General features: G+C 43.3%; 2 protein-coding genes across 2 annotated transcripts in view; one reads left to right on the top strand and one right to left on the bottom strand.

Moving 5' to 3' along the window:
* LOC144670280 (histone H2B 1.1-like) overlaps positions 1–13,493 on the top strand; it is a 495,251-nt gene that overhangs the window by 471,114 nt on the left and 10,644 nt on the right. The window lies entirely within an intron of this gene.
* LOC144670383 (histone H2B-like) lies at positions 6,705–7,110 on the bottom strand. The gene has a single exon (XM_078532864.1). It carries the CDS (start codon positions 7,105–7,107, stop codon positions 6,730–6,732), a length of 378 nt encoding a protein of 125 aa, XP_078388990.1. The 5' UTR covers positions 7,108–7,110; the 3' UTR covers positions 6,705–6,729.

Genomic DNA, 13,493 nt, shown 5'->3' with positions numbered 1-13,493 from the left:
CAAAAGAATTAGTGCTGCAAGGGTACAGGGAATGGTAAAGGAACAAGTAACAAAAACCAGAGATGAGTCTAAAGGAGTGTGAATGGAGGAATGATGAACAGCTGCCATCCGAAAGCATAAACAAGAGAAAAATGAGATTAAAACCAAACGTGCAAAGAAAAAGGAACCAGAATGGGGAAGAGCTTACAGGCATAAGAATATTAGAAATAGGAGCAAGAGGATCCTTTCAGCCCCTCGAGTCTACTCTGCCATAAATAAGACCATGGCTGATCTGATTATGGCCTCAACTCCACTTTCCTGCCTGTCTCTTTCATTCCTTGATTTGCTTGTAAAATCTGTCTATTTCACTCTGGAATATATTCAATGATCCAGCCTCCGCTGCTCTCAGGGAAAGGGAATTCCAAAGACTAACAATCATCTGAGTGAAGAAATGCCTCCTCATCTCCATCTTGAATGGGAGATCCCTTATTTTTAAAACTCTGCCCTTCTAGTTCACACTGCAATTGTAATTCTCAGCTCAATCAGGATTGCTTAGTAAGGATCATTCTCTGCCATTTCTGCTGACTCCAGCATGATGCCACAACCAAACACATCTTCCCCTCACCCCCACTGTCAGAATTCTGTGGGGACCTTTCCCTCCGGGACAACCTGGTCCATTCCTCCATCACTCCAAACACCTCAGCCTCCTCCCATGGAACCTTCCCATGCGAGCGCAGAAGGTGCAACACCTGCCCCTTTACCTCCGCCCTCCTCACCATCCAAAGGCCCAAACAATCCTTTCAGATGAAGGAGCGCTTCACTTGCACTTCCTTCAATTTGGGCAACTGCGTTCGCTGCTCCCATTACAGTCTCCTTTACATTGGAGAGACCAAACGTAGGCTGGGTGACCGCTTTGTGGAGCACCTTCAGTCTGTCCACAAGCATGACCCAGACCTTCCTGTCGCTTGCCATTTTAACATCCCATCCTGCTCTCATGCCCACATGTCCATCCTTGGCCTGCTGCAATGTTCCAGTGAAACCCAACACAAACTGAAGGAGCAGCACCTCATCTTCCAAGTAGGCACTTTACAGCCTTCCAGACTTAACATTGAGTTCAGCAACTTCTGACCATGAACTCTCTCCTGCAAGGGATTTGTTCTATCAGTCACTTTCTGGGATTGTAAGTGAATTTGCGACTCTTTCTGAATCTCTTAAAGGTGATGTGTGTGAACATACGAATTGGGAGCATGAAGAGACCACTCAGTCCCTCAAACCTGCTCGATATTCATGAAGATAATGGCTTATCTGGTTTTAGCCTCAACTCCAAATTCCATTCTACCCCCGATAACCTTTCACCCCTTTGCTTATCAAGCATCTATCTACTTTTGCCTTAAAACTATTTAACTACTGCATGTTACTTTGAGTGTGTATTTGACTCTTTATCAGCCAGTGCTATTGCATGTGAATGTGGAAATCATTCTGAATCTGAAATCTCTGGTATTGCATGGGAATGCAGCAATCAGTCTGCATCTGTTATTCTCTGGAGCTGTGTATGAGTTTGGCAGGCATTCGGATCTATCACTAGGATATATATATATATAAAGCTCTCGTACTGTGAGTGAATTGATATTCACTCTAGTTCAGTCAATTGCATTCTATGTCTGTGATGCTATGTCAGTGTGGGAATCATATGTGTCTTTCAGTTCCTCGTGCTTTTTGTGAGTATGGGATTAATTCTCTATCTGTCAGTGGGATTACTTCTCTATCTATAATTACCTGGTACTGTATGGAATTGTGGGATTCATTTATTGCTTTTCAGTCACGTGTGTGTGTGTCTGTGTGTGTGGTCTTCCATTTGTATCAGTCAGCACCAGATAGCATATGTGAGTCTTGGACTCTCTCTAAATCTATCAGTGGTACAATTGGCGTGTCATCAGCAGTGGTGGCTTGGTATTGCTGCTGATCGAGAGTAATATTCCGGGGTTTTGAATCTCACCACAATAAATGGTGAAACCTGCTCTGGTACCTAAACTTCATTGTGTTGTATGGCACTTACACTGTGCTAAATGGGATATATTTCAAACAGGCCAATAACAATGTGCACGATTTTAAAATGGCAGCATGCCACTCAGTTCTATGAAACGAATAAAACCGAATAAACCACTTAGCATCAACTGGAATCCCTGTCAATCCTTAATAACGTTTTGGCACTAGTCAAGCAACAGCCTCACATAGTCATACTCATGGGAACATTACTGATAATCTCCCAGATACCACCACCACTGAAAGGACAGATCACCAGCAGATATAACAGTTGCCCTGGGAGTCCTCAAAATCGATTCCAGTCTCACCGCATCTGGTCAACCATGGTCAAGGAAACCCCTTGCAGATTAAACATAGTGACGCCCACTATCCACTCTTCAGCTCATGAAGCAATACTCGTCCACGTTGAACACCACTTGGAGGACGCACTGAGGATGGCAAGGGCACAGAACGCAAGCTGGGTGGGTCCATCACCAAAAATATCCTTGTAGCACCACCGCAGACCGTGTCTGCAGCAGATGGTGAGGAGAAAAACATTGTTGAACTCATCCTCAACGACCTGCCTGTGGCAGATGTATCTGTCCATGGCAGGAGCGGTAGGAGTAAACACTGCACAGTCCCTATGGAGATGAAGACACATCTTTACATCGAGGATACACTCCATTGTGTTGTGTGGCACTACCACCCTGCTAAATGGCATATATTTCAAACAGATCTAACACCTCTAGTCTTGGCATCCATGAGGTGCTGTGGGTCATCAGCTGCAGAATTGTACTTAGCCACAATCTGTAACCTCATGGCCCGGCATATTCTCCACTCTACCCTTACCATCAAGTCAAGGGATCAACCCTGGTTTAATGAAGAGGGCAGGAGGGCATTCCAAGAACAGCACCAGACATAACTACAACTGAGGTGTCAACCTGCTGAAGCCACAAAACAAGACTAATTTTGTGCCAAACAACTTAAGCAGCAAGTGGTAGTCCGAGTTGAGCAATTCCACAACCAACGGGTCAGATCTAACTGTGCAGTCCTGCCACATTCAGTCATGAATGGAGGCTTCACAAATAGCCCCATTGTCAAAGTTTGAGGAGCCCGGCACATCAGTGCAAAAGATAAGGCTGAAGCATTCGCAACAACCTTCATGCAGATGTGCTGAGTGGCTGATCCATGTCGGCATCGTTCGGAGGTCCCCAGCATCACAGATGCCAATCTTCAGTTAATTTGATTCACTCCACATGATACGAAGAAACGTCTGAAGGCACTGGGCACTGAAAAGGCTATGAGCCCTGACAATATTCCAGCAATAGCACTGTAGGCATGTGATCCAGAACTTGCTGCGCCCCTGGCCAAGCTGTTCCAGTATGGCTACTACACTAGTATCTATCCAGCGATGTTGATAGTTGCCCAGGCCTGTCCTCTATAAAAAAAGCAAGACAGATCCAACCTGGCCAATTACTGCCCCATCAGTCTACTCTCGATCATTACTAAGATGATAGAATGGGTCATCAACAGTGCTAACAAGTGGCACTGGCGCTCAATTTGGATTCCACCGGGGCCACTCAACTCCTGACTTCATTGCAACCTTGGTTCAAACATGAACAGAAGAACTGAACTCCAAAGGGGAGGCGAGATGGATTGCCCTTGACATCAAGGCAGCATTTGACAGAGTGTGGCATCAAGGAGCCTTAGCAACACTGGAGTCAATGGGAATCAGGGGGAAAGCTCTCCGCTGGATGGAGTCATTTCTAGCACAAAGGAATGTGGTTGTGATCGTTGGAGATCAATCATCTGAGTCCCAGGATGTCAGTTATCCAGGGGAATATCCAAGGCCCAATCAACTTCATCTGCTTTAACAATGACTTTTGTCCATCAACTGTGGGAAATGGGCATATTTGCTGATGATTGCACAATAGTCTGCACCATTCGCAACTCCTCAGCTACTGAAGCAGTCCATGTCCAAATACAGCAAGACCTGGACATTAACCAAATTTGGCCTGACAAGTGGAAATTATCATTCGCACCAATGAAGATCCAGGCAACGACCATCTCCAACAAGAAAGAAACTAATCATCGCTCTTTGACATTCAATGGCATTGCCATTGCTGAATTCCCAACTATCTACATCCTGGTGGTTACCATTGACCCGAAACTGAACTGGACTAGGCATATAGATACAGTGGCTACAAGCACAGGTCAGAGGCTAGGAATCCTGCGGCAAGTAACAAACCTCCTGGCTCTCCAAAGCCTACCCACCATCTGTAAGGCACATGTCAAGAGTGTGATGGAATTCTCTCCACTTGCCAGGATGAGTGCAGCTCCAATCGCAGTCAAGCAGCTAGACACCACCCAAAACAAAGCAGCCCACTTGATTGGCAACCCATTCAAAAACATTCACTCCATCCACCACCGATGCACAGTCGCAGCAGTGTGTACCATCTGCAAGATGCCCTTCAGAAATCACCATTCCTCCTGAAACAGCACCGTCCAAACCCACGACAACCAGTTTTTAGAAGGACGCAGCAGGCATATAGGAACCTGGAAATTTCCCTCGAAGCCACTCACCACCCTGACTTGGAAATATACCGCCATTCCTTCACAGTTTCTGGGTCAAAAACCTGAAATTCCTTCCCTTAACAGCACTGTGGGTGTACCTACACCACATGGACTGCAGCGGTTCAAGAAAGCAGCTCACCACCATCTACTCAAGGGAAACTAGGAATGGCTAATAAATGCTGGCCTAGCCAGCGATGCCCACATCCCATGAATGAATATCGGGAGAAAAAAAAACAGCTGCCTCTTTCAGCATCTGGCACTGAACGTGTGTTGAGAATTATTGTCTATCTGTCAGTCACTGTCACTCAGTGTATGTGGCTGCGTATGGGATTCATTGTATAACGTTCAGTCTCTGGGATTGTTTACGTTTTGATTCATTCGATGCAAATTTTCAGCTCAGTTACAGACCACTGATGTGGTAGCTATTAAGCAAACAATATTTGTAAGTTATGGCCCAGTGTTAAATGGCTGTCACTGTGAACACATTTGTGAAAGATAATGTATCTTTCAACCTGCTACTCACTTGGGATGCGGGTGTAACTCAGGTTATACTGATCGATTTGATCTGTAACACTGATTCTGATTCAGAGTGAGAATTTTGATATGGATGTAAAATGGAGATCAGTCTGTAACTGGCACAGTATTCTCAATCTGACATTGAAAATTTAGGATTAGTATGAAAGTTACAGCTCAGTTCATACTCATCGAACTGATATTGTATCTTTTAGTGTCATAAAACTGGAATCAACGTTACAATAACTCCATCTCCTGACAGTGAGCAGCCCTTTCAATGATCCTGTGAGTGGCTCTGAAAAGAGCCTTTGGGTTATTAGATTAAAGAATGGTCGCTTCACTTGGTCTTCGAGCCCGCAGCGGCGCTGGTTTTCTTGGGCAGCAGTACGGCCTGGATATTAGGCAGCACACCGCCCTGAGCGATGGTCACCCCTCCCAGCAGCTTGTTGAGCTCCTCGTCGTTGCGGACGGCCAGCTGCAGGTGTCTGGGGATGATGCGGGTCTTCTTGTTGTCCCGGGCAGCGTTACCGGCCAGCTCGAGGATTTCAGCCGTCAGATACTCGAGCACAGCAGCCAGATAGACCGGGGCTCCGGCACCCACACGCTCAGCATAGTTGCCCTTTCTCAGGTGCCTGTGAACACGGCCCACCGGGAACTGCAGTCCAGCCCGGGAGGAACGAGATCTGGCCTTGGAGCGAGCTTTACCGCCGGTCTTTCCTCTTCCAGACATTTCACAATCTCACAAACACTTTCACAGAGAATGAGGAAATCCTCTCACATTCGCTTCTCTTATAGCTTCGGGAGGAATGGTGCTGCGGGCATTGCTGATTGGTCACTTTGTGCTGCGTCTCATAATGTTGTTCATATCACCAATCAGATATCTACTGAACTCACCAATCCGGAGACTCCACGGGCTGAGGGCGGAAAAAAACGGCGCCAAATTTTGATATTTCAACCGATCTCTTTTCAAATTTTAAAAGCCCGCCAAATTTTTAAAAAGAAATGAAAAAGAACGGACTTCTTAGAACATAGTACGAATTGGAAGTTTTAAAAATACGCGTCCCTGATGGGACTATTTCACATTTTATCCCATGTTCCAAATCGCTTTTAGAATCCGTGATCCGGGGATCAATCTCGATCCTTTATGAAACCCGGTCAGCAGCCGCAGAAAGTCCCATTTACATCGTTCTGCAAACGGACGGTATATTGTAGATATTTATGACAGACAAAATTGAACATTTTTGCCAGTGTCGAGACTGAAGATTGCAGCACAACCGGGGCTGATAGGAAATGAACTGATCGATTATTCACGCATTTGCGTTCTCTACACTCTCTCGAAAACCAGGGAAAGGGGTCGAATATTAACGCGTCTTAAAACAAAGCGCCGAGGGTAATCGGCAAGTCATTAATTGATGAGGCATTATTAACCTGACTCAATAATTGAACGAGGGTTAAATCTACATTACCGAGAATCGCTGTGATTGAAACAAAAAGAAAATAACAATTAGATAATTCAAAATTCTTCACAGTAAAAATCATAAATTTAGAAGTGGAGCAATCGTATAGCTTTTTCAGAGAGATTGTGGGTGGCTCTTAAAAGAACCGTTGTGTTTCGGGTGTTTTTCAGTCGATTGCGGGGTTTTACTTGGAGCTGGTGTACTTGGTGACCGCCTTTGTCCCTTCCGACACGGCGTGCTTGGCCAGTTCCCCGGGCAGCAGCAGGCGCACGGCGGTCTGGATCTCCCGGGAGCTGATGGTGCTGCGCTTGTTGTAATGGGCCAGGCGGGAAGCCTCACCCGCGATGCGCTCGAAAATATCGTTCACGAACGAGTTCATGATGCTCATGGCCTTGGAGGAGATGCCGGTGTCGGGGTGAACCTGCTTCATCACTTTGTAGATGTAGATGGAGTAACTCTCCTTCCTCGACTTTCGCCGCTTCTTGCCGCCCTTTCCTGCCGGTTTACTCACCGCTTTCTTGGCGCCCTTCTTAGCAACTGGTTTCTTCTTCTCTTCAACCATCTTCAATCTCAATTTCACACAGAAATAAACCAAATCCTGTCCGTCCGCTCATTATATAGACAGTATGACAGATATATGCTAATGAGGAATGGGAGAACAATGATTCTGATTGGACATATTTAAAACAAAATACGTATCCTATTTTTGTGATTTTGTGAATGGATAGATCAATGGACCAATCATATTTAGCTTTCTCCACCAATCATAAGCCTCCTTACTACAATCAGGAAATACATTTTACAAAGCCCCTCTCCAGCCGGAGTTTCTCAGTGTGTAAAGATCCACCAGGAAATGTCGCCTGGTTGTCGGTGCGAGGGACTGTATAGGAATGTGGGGTTCCTTCAGGAATTTTGAGGCTCTGGTAATGTGCGTGATTTACTCACTGTCTGATGCTGTGTGTGAGTGTGGGGTTCCTTCACTGTTTGGAAGGCCGTGGTACAGTGTGCGAGGGCTGGATTTATTCTGTATCTGTGACTTGATGGGACCATGTCTCAATGTTGGATTAATTTGATATCCTGAGGCTCATTGTGCATCTGTCCGTTATTGATGCATGTAAATGAAATAATTCGATTCTTGGGACTACACGCCAGTGCGAAATTAAATCAGTATGTGTTTCTCTCCGCCACGAAAAGTATTGGATTTATTCTGTACCTGTCAGTCTCTGTAACTGTATGTTAATGATTTTTTTTATTTGTCAGTATCTGGCATTGTAGGTCAGAGTTGTATTGATTCGATGTCTTTCAGTCTGTGGTACTATCTCTGAGTCTGAACTTCTCATTCACTGTCAATGTCTGATAATGTGTGTGAATGTGAGATAAACTCTGTAGCTGTCAACATCCGTTGCTGAATGGGAGTGTGAAATTCAGTCTGTATCTGTCAGTCTCTGGTACTGATTCATAGTGTGTGATTCATTCGCAACAGGCCCATCTGTTGCAATTTTTGACAGAAGTAATCCCACTGTCACATAGAGCACCAAAGACTGTTAAATGTATAATTTGCCTCAATGGATAGTATTGGATATGAGTGAGATCAATTCTCTCTCAATCAGTGGCACTGTATGGGAGCTTGCAATTCATTTTGTTTCTGTTGGACTCTGGTACCCTGTGTAAGCGTTGATGCCATTTTGTAACTCAGTGCCGGATGTCTTCAGAAATCAAGGATTCATTTTGTCTCTATTAGTCCCTGGCTCTGAGATTCCTCTGTGTTTCTTAGGTTGTGGTACAGTGTGAATGTCAGATTCATTCTGTATCTCTACATCTCTGGGACAATTTGAGAATCACCCTGTATCTATCAGTGAGTGTGCTTTGTGTGATGTGGGATTCATTCTGTATCTGTCACTCTCTGGCACTGTGGTGAATGTGGGATTTTTTTTTATGTATGTCTTTCAATCTCCAGTACATTGTGACTGTGGAATTCATTCTGTATCTGATAGTCTCTGGCACAGTGTGCATGCTGGGATTCATTCTGTGTTAGTCTCTTTTTTACTGTGCATGTATTGGTCTTCATACTGTATGTCTCAGTGTCTGGTGTTGTGTAAGATTTGCTGAGTAGTCTCTGGTGCTGTATTTTTTTAATTCATGAGATCTGGGCTACGGTGGCTTGACCAGCATTTATTGCCCATCCCTTGTTGCCCTTGAGAAGGTGGTGGTGAGCTGCCTTCTTGAACCATTGCAGTCCATGTGTTGTGGGTGCACCCACAGTGCAGTTAGGAAGGGAGTTCCAGGATTCTGACCCAGCGACAGTGAAGGAAGAGCGATATAATTCCAATTCAGGATGGTGAGTGACTTGACTGTATGTGAGAGAAACAGTTATTGTTTAGTTGTCAGTCTTTAATGCTGCATGTGACTCTGGGATTGATTGTGTATCTGCATCTAATATTTATCTCAGGAATAGTGTTCAAAATGCTAAGTTTAACACATTCAAATATTTAGGAAAGTAGATTTATCATCCCCATCCTTACCTTGTCTGGCTTATATTGGATCCTAGGACCAAGCACAGCAATGAAGTTGACTCTGAACTTCCATCTACAATTGCTGTGTAAACGACGCATTTGTATTCAAAAAGGCAGCTCACCACTACCTACCCCACGGCAATTAGGAATGGGCCCATATCGCATGAATGAATAAAAAAGCTCACATCTCCTACAGTAACCAATTATCACTAACACTCTAGATGATTGTCAGAATTGGGCCTACCTGAAAATATCTCCACTTCAGAGTTAAGTTCACATTTTCATATCAGGCTGACTATCTTTATTTTTAACCGAGCAGTCTTATCAAGTGCCCTTTATATGCATAAATGTTAAAAAGTGTCAGAATTATCAACTGCTCTTTAGACCTGTAATTATATGACCTTGTGTTGTGAGTGAGGAGATTCCCCACTGGGTCGTGCAAAACAGGAATCTGGATGGAAATTAATTCCAATGGAAATCAGGTAGAATACAAGTCTGAATTTCTGATTTACATCCTCAGTAGATCAGGCTTCTCGCTGGGAGTATGAATTTGCAAAGTGGTGTTTAAAACCGTACAAACCACGGTAGATCCCTCCTCATTTGCTAAGGTAAATCCAATGAAAGCAGTTGTACTTCAGTCAGAGAATTGAGATGGGTACCAGACACAGCTCAGGGCAACTAAACCTGCTATCAGAGAGTGTAAAGGGTAATGGAGAAGAGGATGGCAGATAAGTAAATCCCAATATGGAGTTATTCATATTGCAGTTGAAACCTCATCAGTAATAAGCGTTGCCTTAGAATAGCTGTGTCTATTAACCTTGGGAAAGGATGGATGTTGAGTGGATATGATCGATGTCTATAAAGAGAAGCAATTGTGTCCATGTGAATAGATAATTTGAGCTCATTGGACAAGAGAGAAATTGAAAAAGAACAGAAGGAAAATTAAACAGGCCTGTGGGGAAGAATATGTCAGTGGGAGCAGCTCAGCTGCTCTCGAATAGAGCTGGCACAGATACTATGGGCCAAATGGCCTCCCTCTGCTGTATCAATTGTGAGATTCTGTTCTATGTATTATGAGTGTAAGTCTGACCTATGTTTAACATAAAATGTGTTTTAACTGGAGTTAATGGAGATGTGGGTTTTAATCAGCTATTATGTCAGAGTTTTGGATTAAAATTCCATTTCTGTGAACACAATCCTGAATGTCTGTATATCATACAATCTGATACATTGGCCAGTGTGTAAGATCTGCTTCATCTAGTTTGTTGATACTCTGAGGTTTGGGGAGTGTTCTGCAATGCATAGTTCAATCTGCAGTCTGGGTACAATATTGGGAGTCATGCAGTATCTTCCAAGCAGGTACTGTTTGCCTGTTCTGTTTGTCATTTAATGTGTATTTAAGGTTCTCCTTTTGTTTTGGTAACACAGTGCCTTGCAATCTGAGGGGGTGTGTAATTATACTCAGCGATTTGCAAAGGTCCCACACAGGAGATTATTACACAAAATTAGAACTTGTGAATGGGGATCAAACATTAGCATGGATCAAGGATTAGTAAATGGACAGAAAACAGTGTAGGAATAAACAGGGCACTTTTGGATTGGTAGGCTCTAACTTACTCTTGATAATACATGACCATCAGTTAGTTACAATATATATTGATGACTTAGATGGGTACTGAATGGAACATATTCAAGTTTGTTGATGATACAAAATTGGGTGGAAAATTAATCTGTGAGAAGGACACAAAAAAGCTGCTAAGGCATTTAGACAGGTTGTCTGAGTTGGCAAGAACATTGCAGATAGAATACAATATGGTGGTGTGAATGTGCCCAGTTTGTAGTGAGAAAAAGAACATGTGTGAATGTGAGAGACTGGAACATGTTTGCACTCAGAGGGAGCTGGGTGTCCTTGTACATGAATTACAGAAAGTTAATCTGCAGGTACAGCAAGCAGATAGGAAGGGAAGTGTTATGTTCACGTTTGTTCCAAAGGATTGGATTATAGGAGTGAAAAATGTTCCAATTATACAGGGCACTGTTGAGACTACACCTGGAGTACTGTGTGCAGTTTGGTCTCCTTACATAAGGAAGGGCATGGTTGCTCTAGAGGGAGGGCAATAATTGTTCACGAGATTGGTTCCTGTAAGAAGTGGATTTTTTTATGAGTAGATAGAGTAGACTAGCTCTATATTCCCTGGAGCTTAGAAGAATGAGCGGTGATCTAAATGAAACATTTTAAACTGTTAAGTGGATTGTCAGGGTAGATGCTGAGAAAATGGTTCTCCTGGCTCTGGAATCTAGAACATGTGGTCACCATCTCAGATCACAGCATTGGCCATTTTGTAATAATATGAGAAGAAATGTCTTCACTGAAATTGTTGGGAATCTCTGGAATTCTCCACCCCAGAGTGATTTGGAAGCTCAGCCATTGAGTATGTTCCAGACAGAGGTCAATAGATTTTGGATGCTCGGGATATAAGGAGAGTGCAGCAAAGTGGAGTTGAGGTAGAACATCAGTCTTAATGAATGTTGGAGTAGGTCGAATGGCCAAATAGCCAACCCCAGCTCCTATTTCTGAAGGTTTTATGCATCAGTCCATCTATTCTGCTCAATGTGAGATTCAGGTTCATTCTGTACCAGTCAGCCTCTGGTTCTATGTGTAAAGGTGGGAGCAATTGTATGTCTGTCAGCACCTCGCACAGGATGTGAATGTGTGATTCAATCTGTATCTGTGATTCATTCTCAATTTGCCATTCTATTAGTATTCAATTTGAATATGTCATTTGTATCTGTCAGCATTCGGTACTGTACATGTGAGAGATTCATTCCATATCTCTCGGACTTTGTAATGTGTGACTGTGGAATTTACTCCATATTTACCACTCCATGATACTGTGAGTGTTTTCTCCTTATGCAACTGCCAGTCTTTGGTAATTGGTGTCTGATTATGTAACCGTGAAGCTTTGATCTGTTTGTGTGAGTGTTTGTGTTTTATGTGATTTTGTAACTATCTTTCACTGTCAGTGCTACTTTATGTCTGTGTCAGATAAATGGAATATTATTCAGACTCAGGAATTTTGAGTGTAGTATTTAGTATGTATCTGCCAGTTTCTGGTACTGGATATGTCGTTGATAATCATTCTGAATCTGTCAGTCACTGCTACTCTGACAGTGTGGGATTCATTGCATATCCTTCAGTTTCTGAGACTGTTTACAAGACTAGGTTCAGTCCATGTTGAAATTTCAGAACAGAAACAGGCCACTGATGCTGTAGGTTTCAATAAAGTAATTGTGAGTTTGACCTAGTATTAAATCCCTTTCTGCGTGAACACACTTGTGAAAGCTCAGGTATCTTTGGATCTAACACTCCATTGCTGTGTAAGTGTAATTCACTTGGTAATAATCAAATTGATACATTTTCATTCAAGCAGCCTGTGAGAATTTTGAACTTGCCTGTTGTGCTCAGTTTGCTCTGTGAGACTGAATACAGTATCTGCCATTCTGATACTCTGAGCTTTTCAGACTGGTATGTGGTCTCTATCTCAGTCTGTACGAATCAAATTGTTATTGTACCTTGAGGTTAAAAGTCTAGGTGAGTTTCAAACTTGAATCTGAGTTTGCAGCTGAGGTTATACTATATTTCAATGGCATTTCAACACTCCACCCTGCTCTCATGCCCACATGTCCGTCCTTGGCCTGCTGCATTGTTCCAGTGAAGCTCAACACAAACTGGAGGAACAGCAGCTCATCTTCTGACTAGGCACTTTACAGCCTTCCGGACTGAACATGGAGTTCAACAATTTTAGATCATGAACTCTCTCCTCCATCCCCACCCCCTTTCCGATCCCCCTTTTTTCCAATAATTTTATATAGATTTTTCTTTTCCCACCTATTTCCATTATTTTTAAATGTATTTCCATCCATTGTTTTATTTCTACCTTTTAGCCTATTTCGATCCCTTCCTCCCACCCCACCCCCACCTAGGGCTATCTGTACCTTGCTCGCCCTGCTTTCTACCCTTAATGTCACCAACTAGCACATTCCTTTGATAATATCACCACCTTCAACACCTCTTTGTCCTTTTGTCTATCTCCTCCCATCACTGGCCCTCTATCCAGCTCTACTTATCCCAACCCCCCCAACCAGCTTTTATTTCACCTCTTTTCTATTTTTCCTTAGTTCATTTGAAGAGTCGTACGGACTCGAAACGTTAAGTGTGTTCTTCTCCGCAGATGCTGTCAGACCTGCTGAGCTTTTCCAGGTATTTTTATTTTTGTTTTGGATTTCCAGCATCCGCAGTTTTTTGCTTTTATTCAAGGCCTTTCTGTTGTTTGCAGGCCCTTAAGGCTGTGCAAGGTTCATCTGGTAAACTTCTACTGCCAATGTGCTTGGAGATTTTAAGTAATTCATTCTCTTTCAATAAGTTCTTAGTGTA

The sequence above is a fragment of the Cetorhinus maximus genome, chromosome 31 (assembly GCF_964194155.1).
Source record: "Cetorhinus maximus chromosome 31, sCetMax3.hap1.1, whole genome shotgun sequence".
NCBI classification, from domain to species: domain Eukaryota; kingdom Metazoa; phylum Chordata; class Chondrichthyes; order Lamniformes; family Cetorhinidae; genus Cetorhinus; species Cetorhinus maximus.
This window is presented reverse-complemented; position numbering and strand designations above follow the sequence as displayed.

Excerpts from the sequence above, each read along its gene's own strand:
- LOC144670383 (XM_078532864.1), bottom strand. The coding sequence starts at position 7,107 with ATGGTTGAAGAGAAGAAGAAACCAGTTGCTAAGAAGGGCGCCAAGAAA.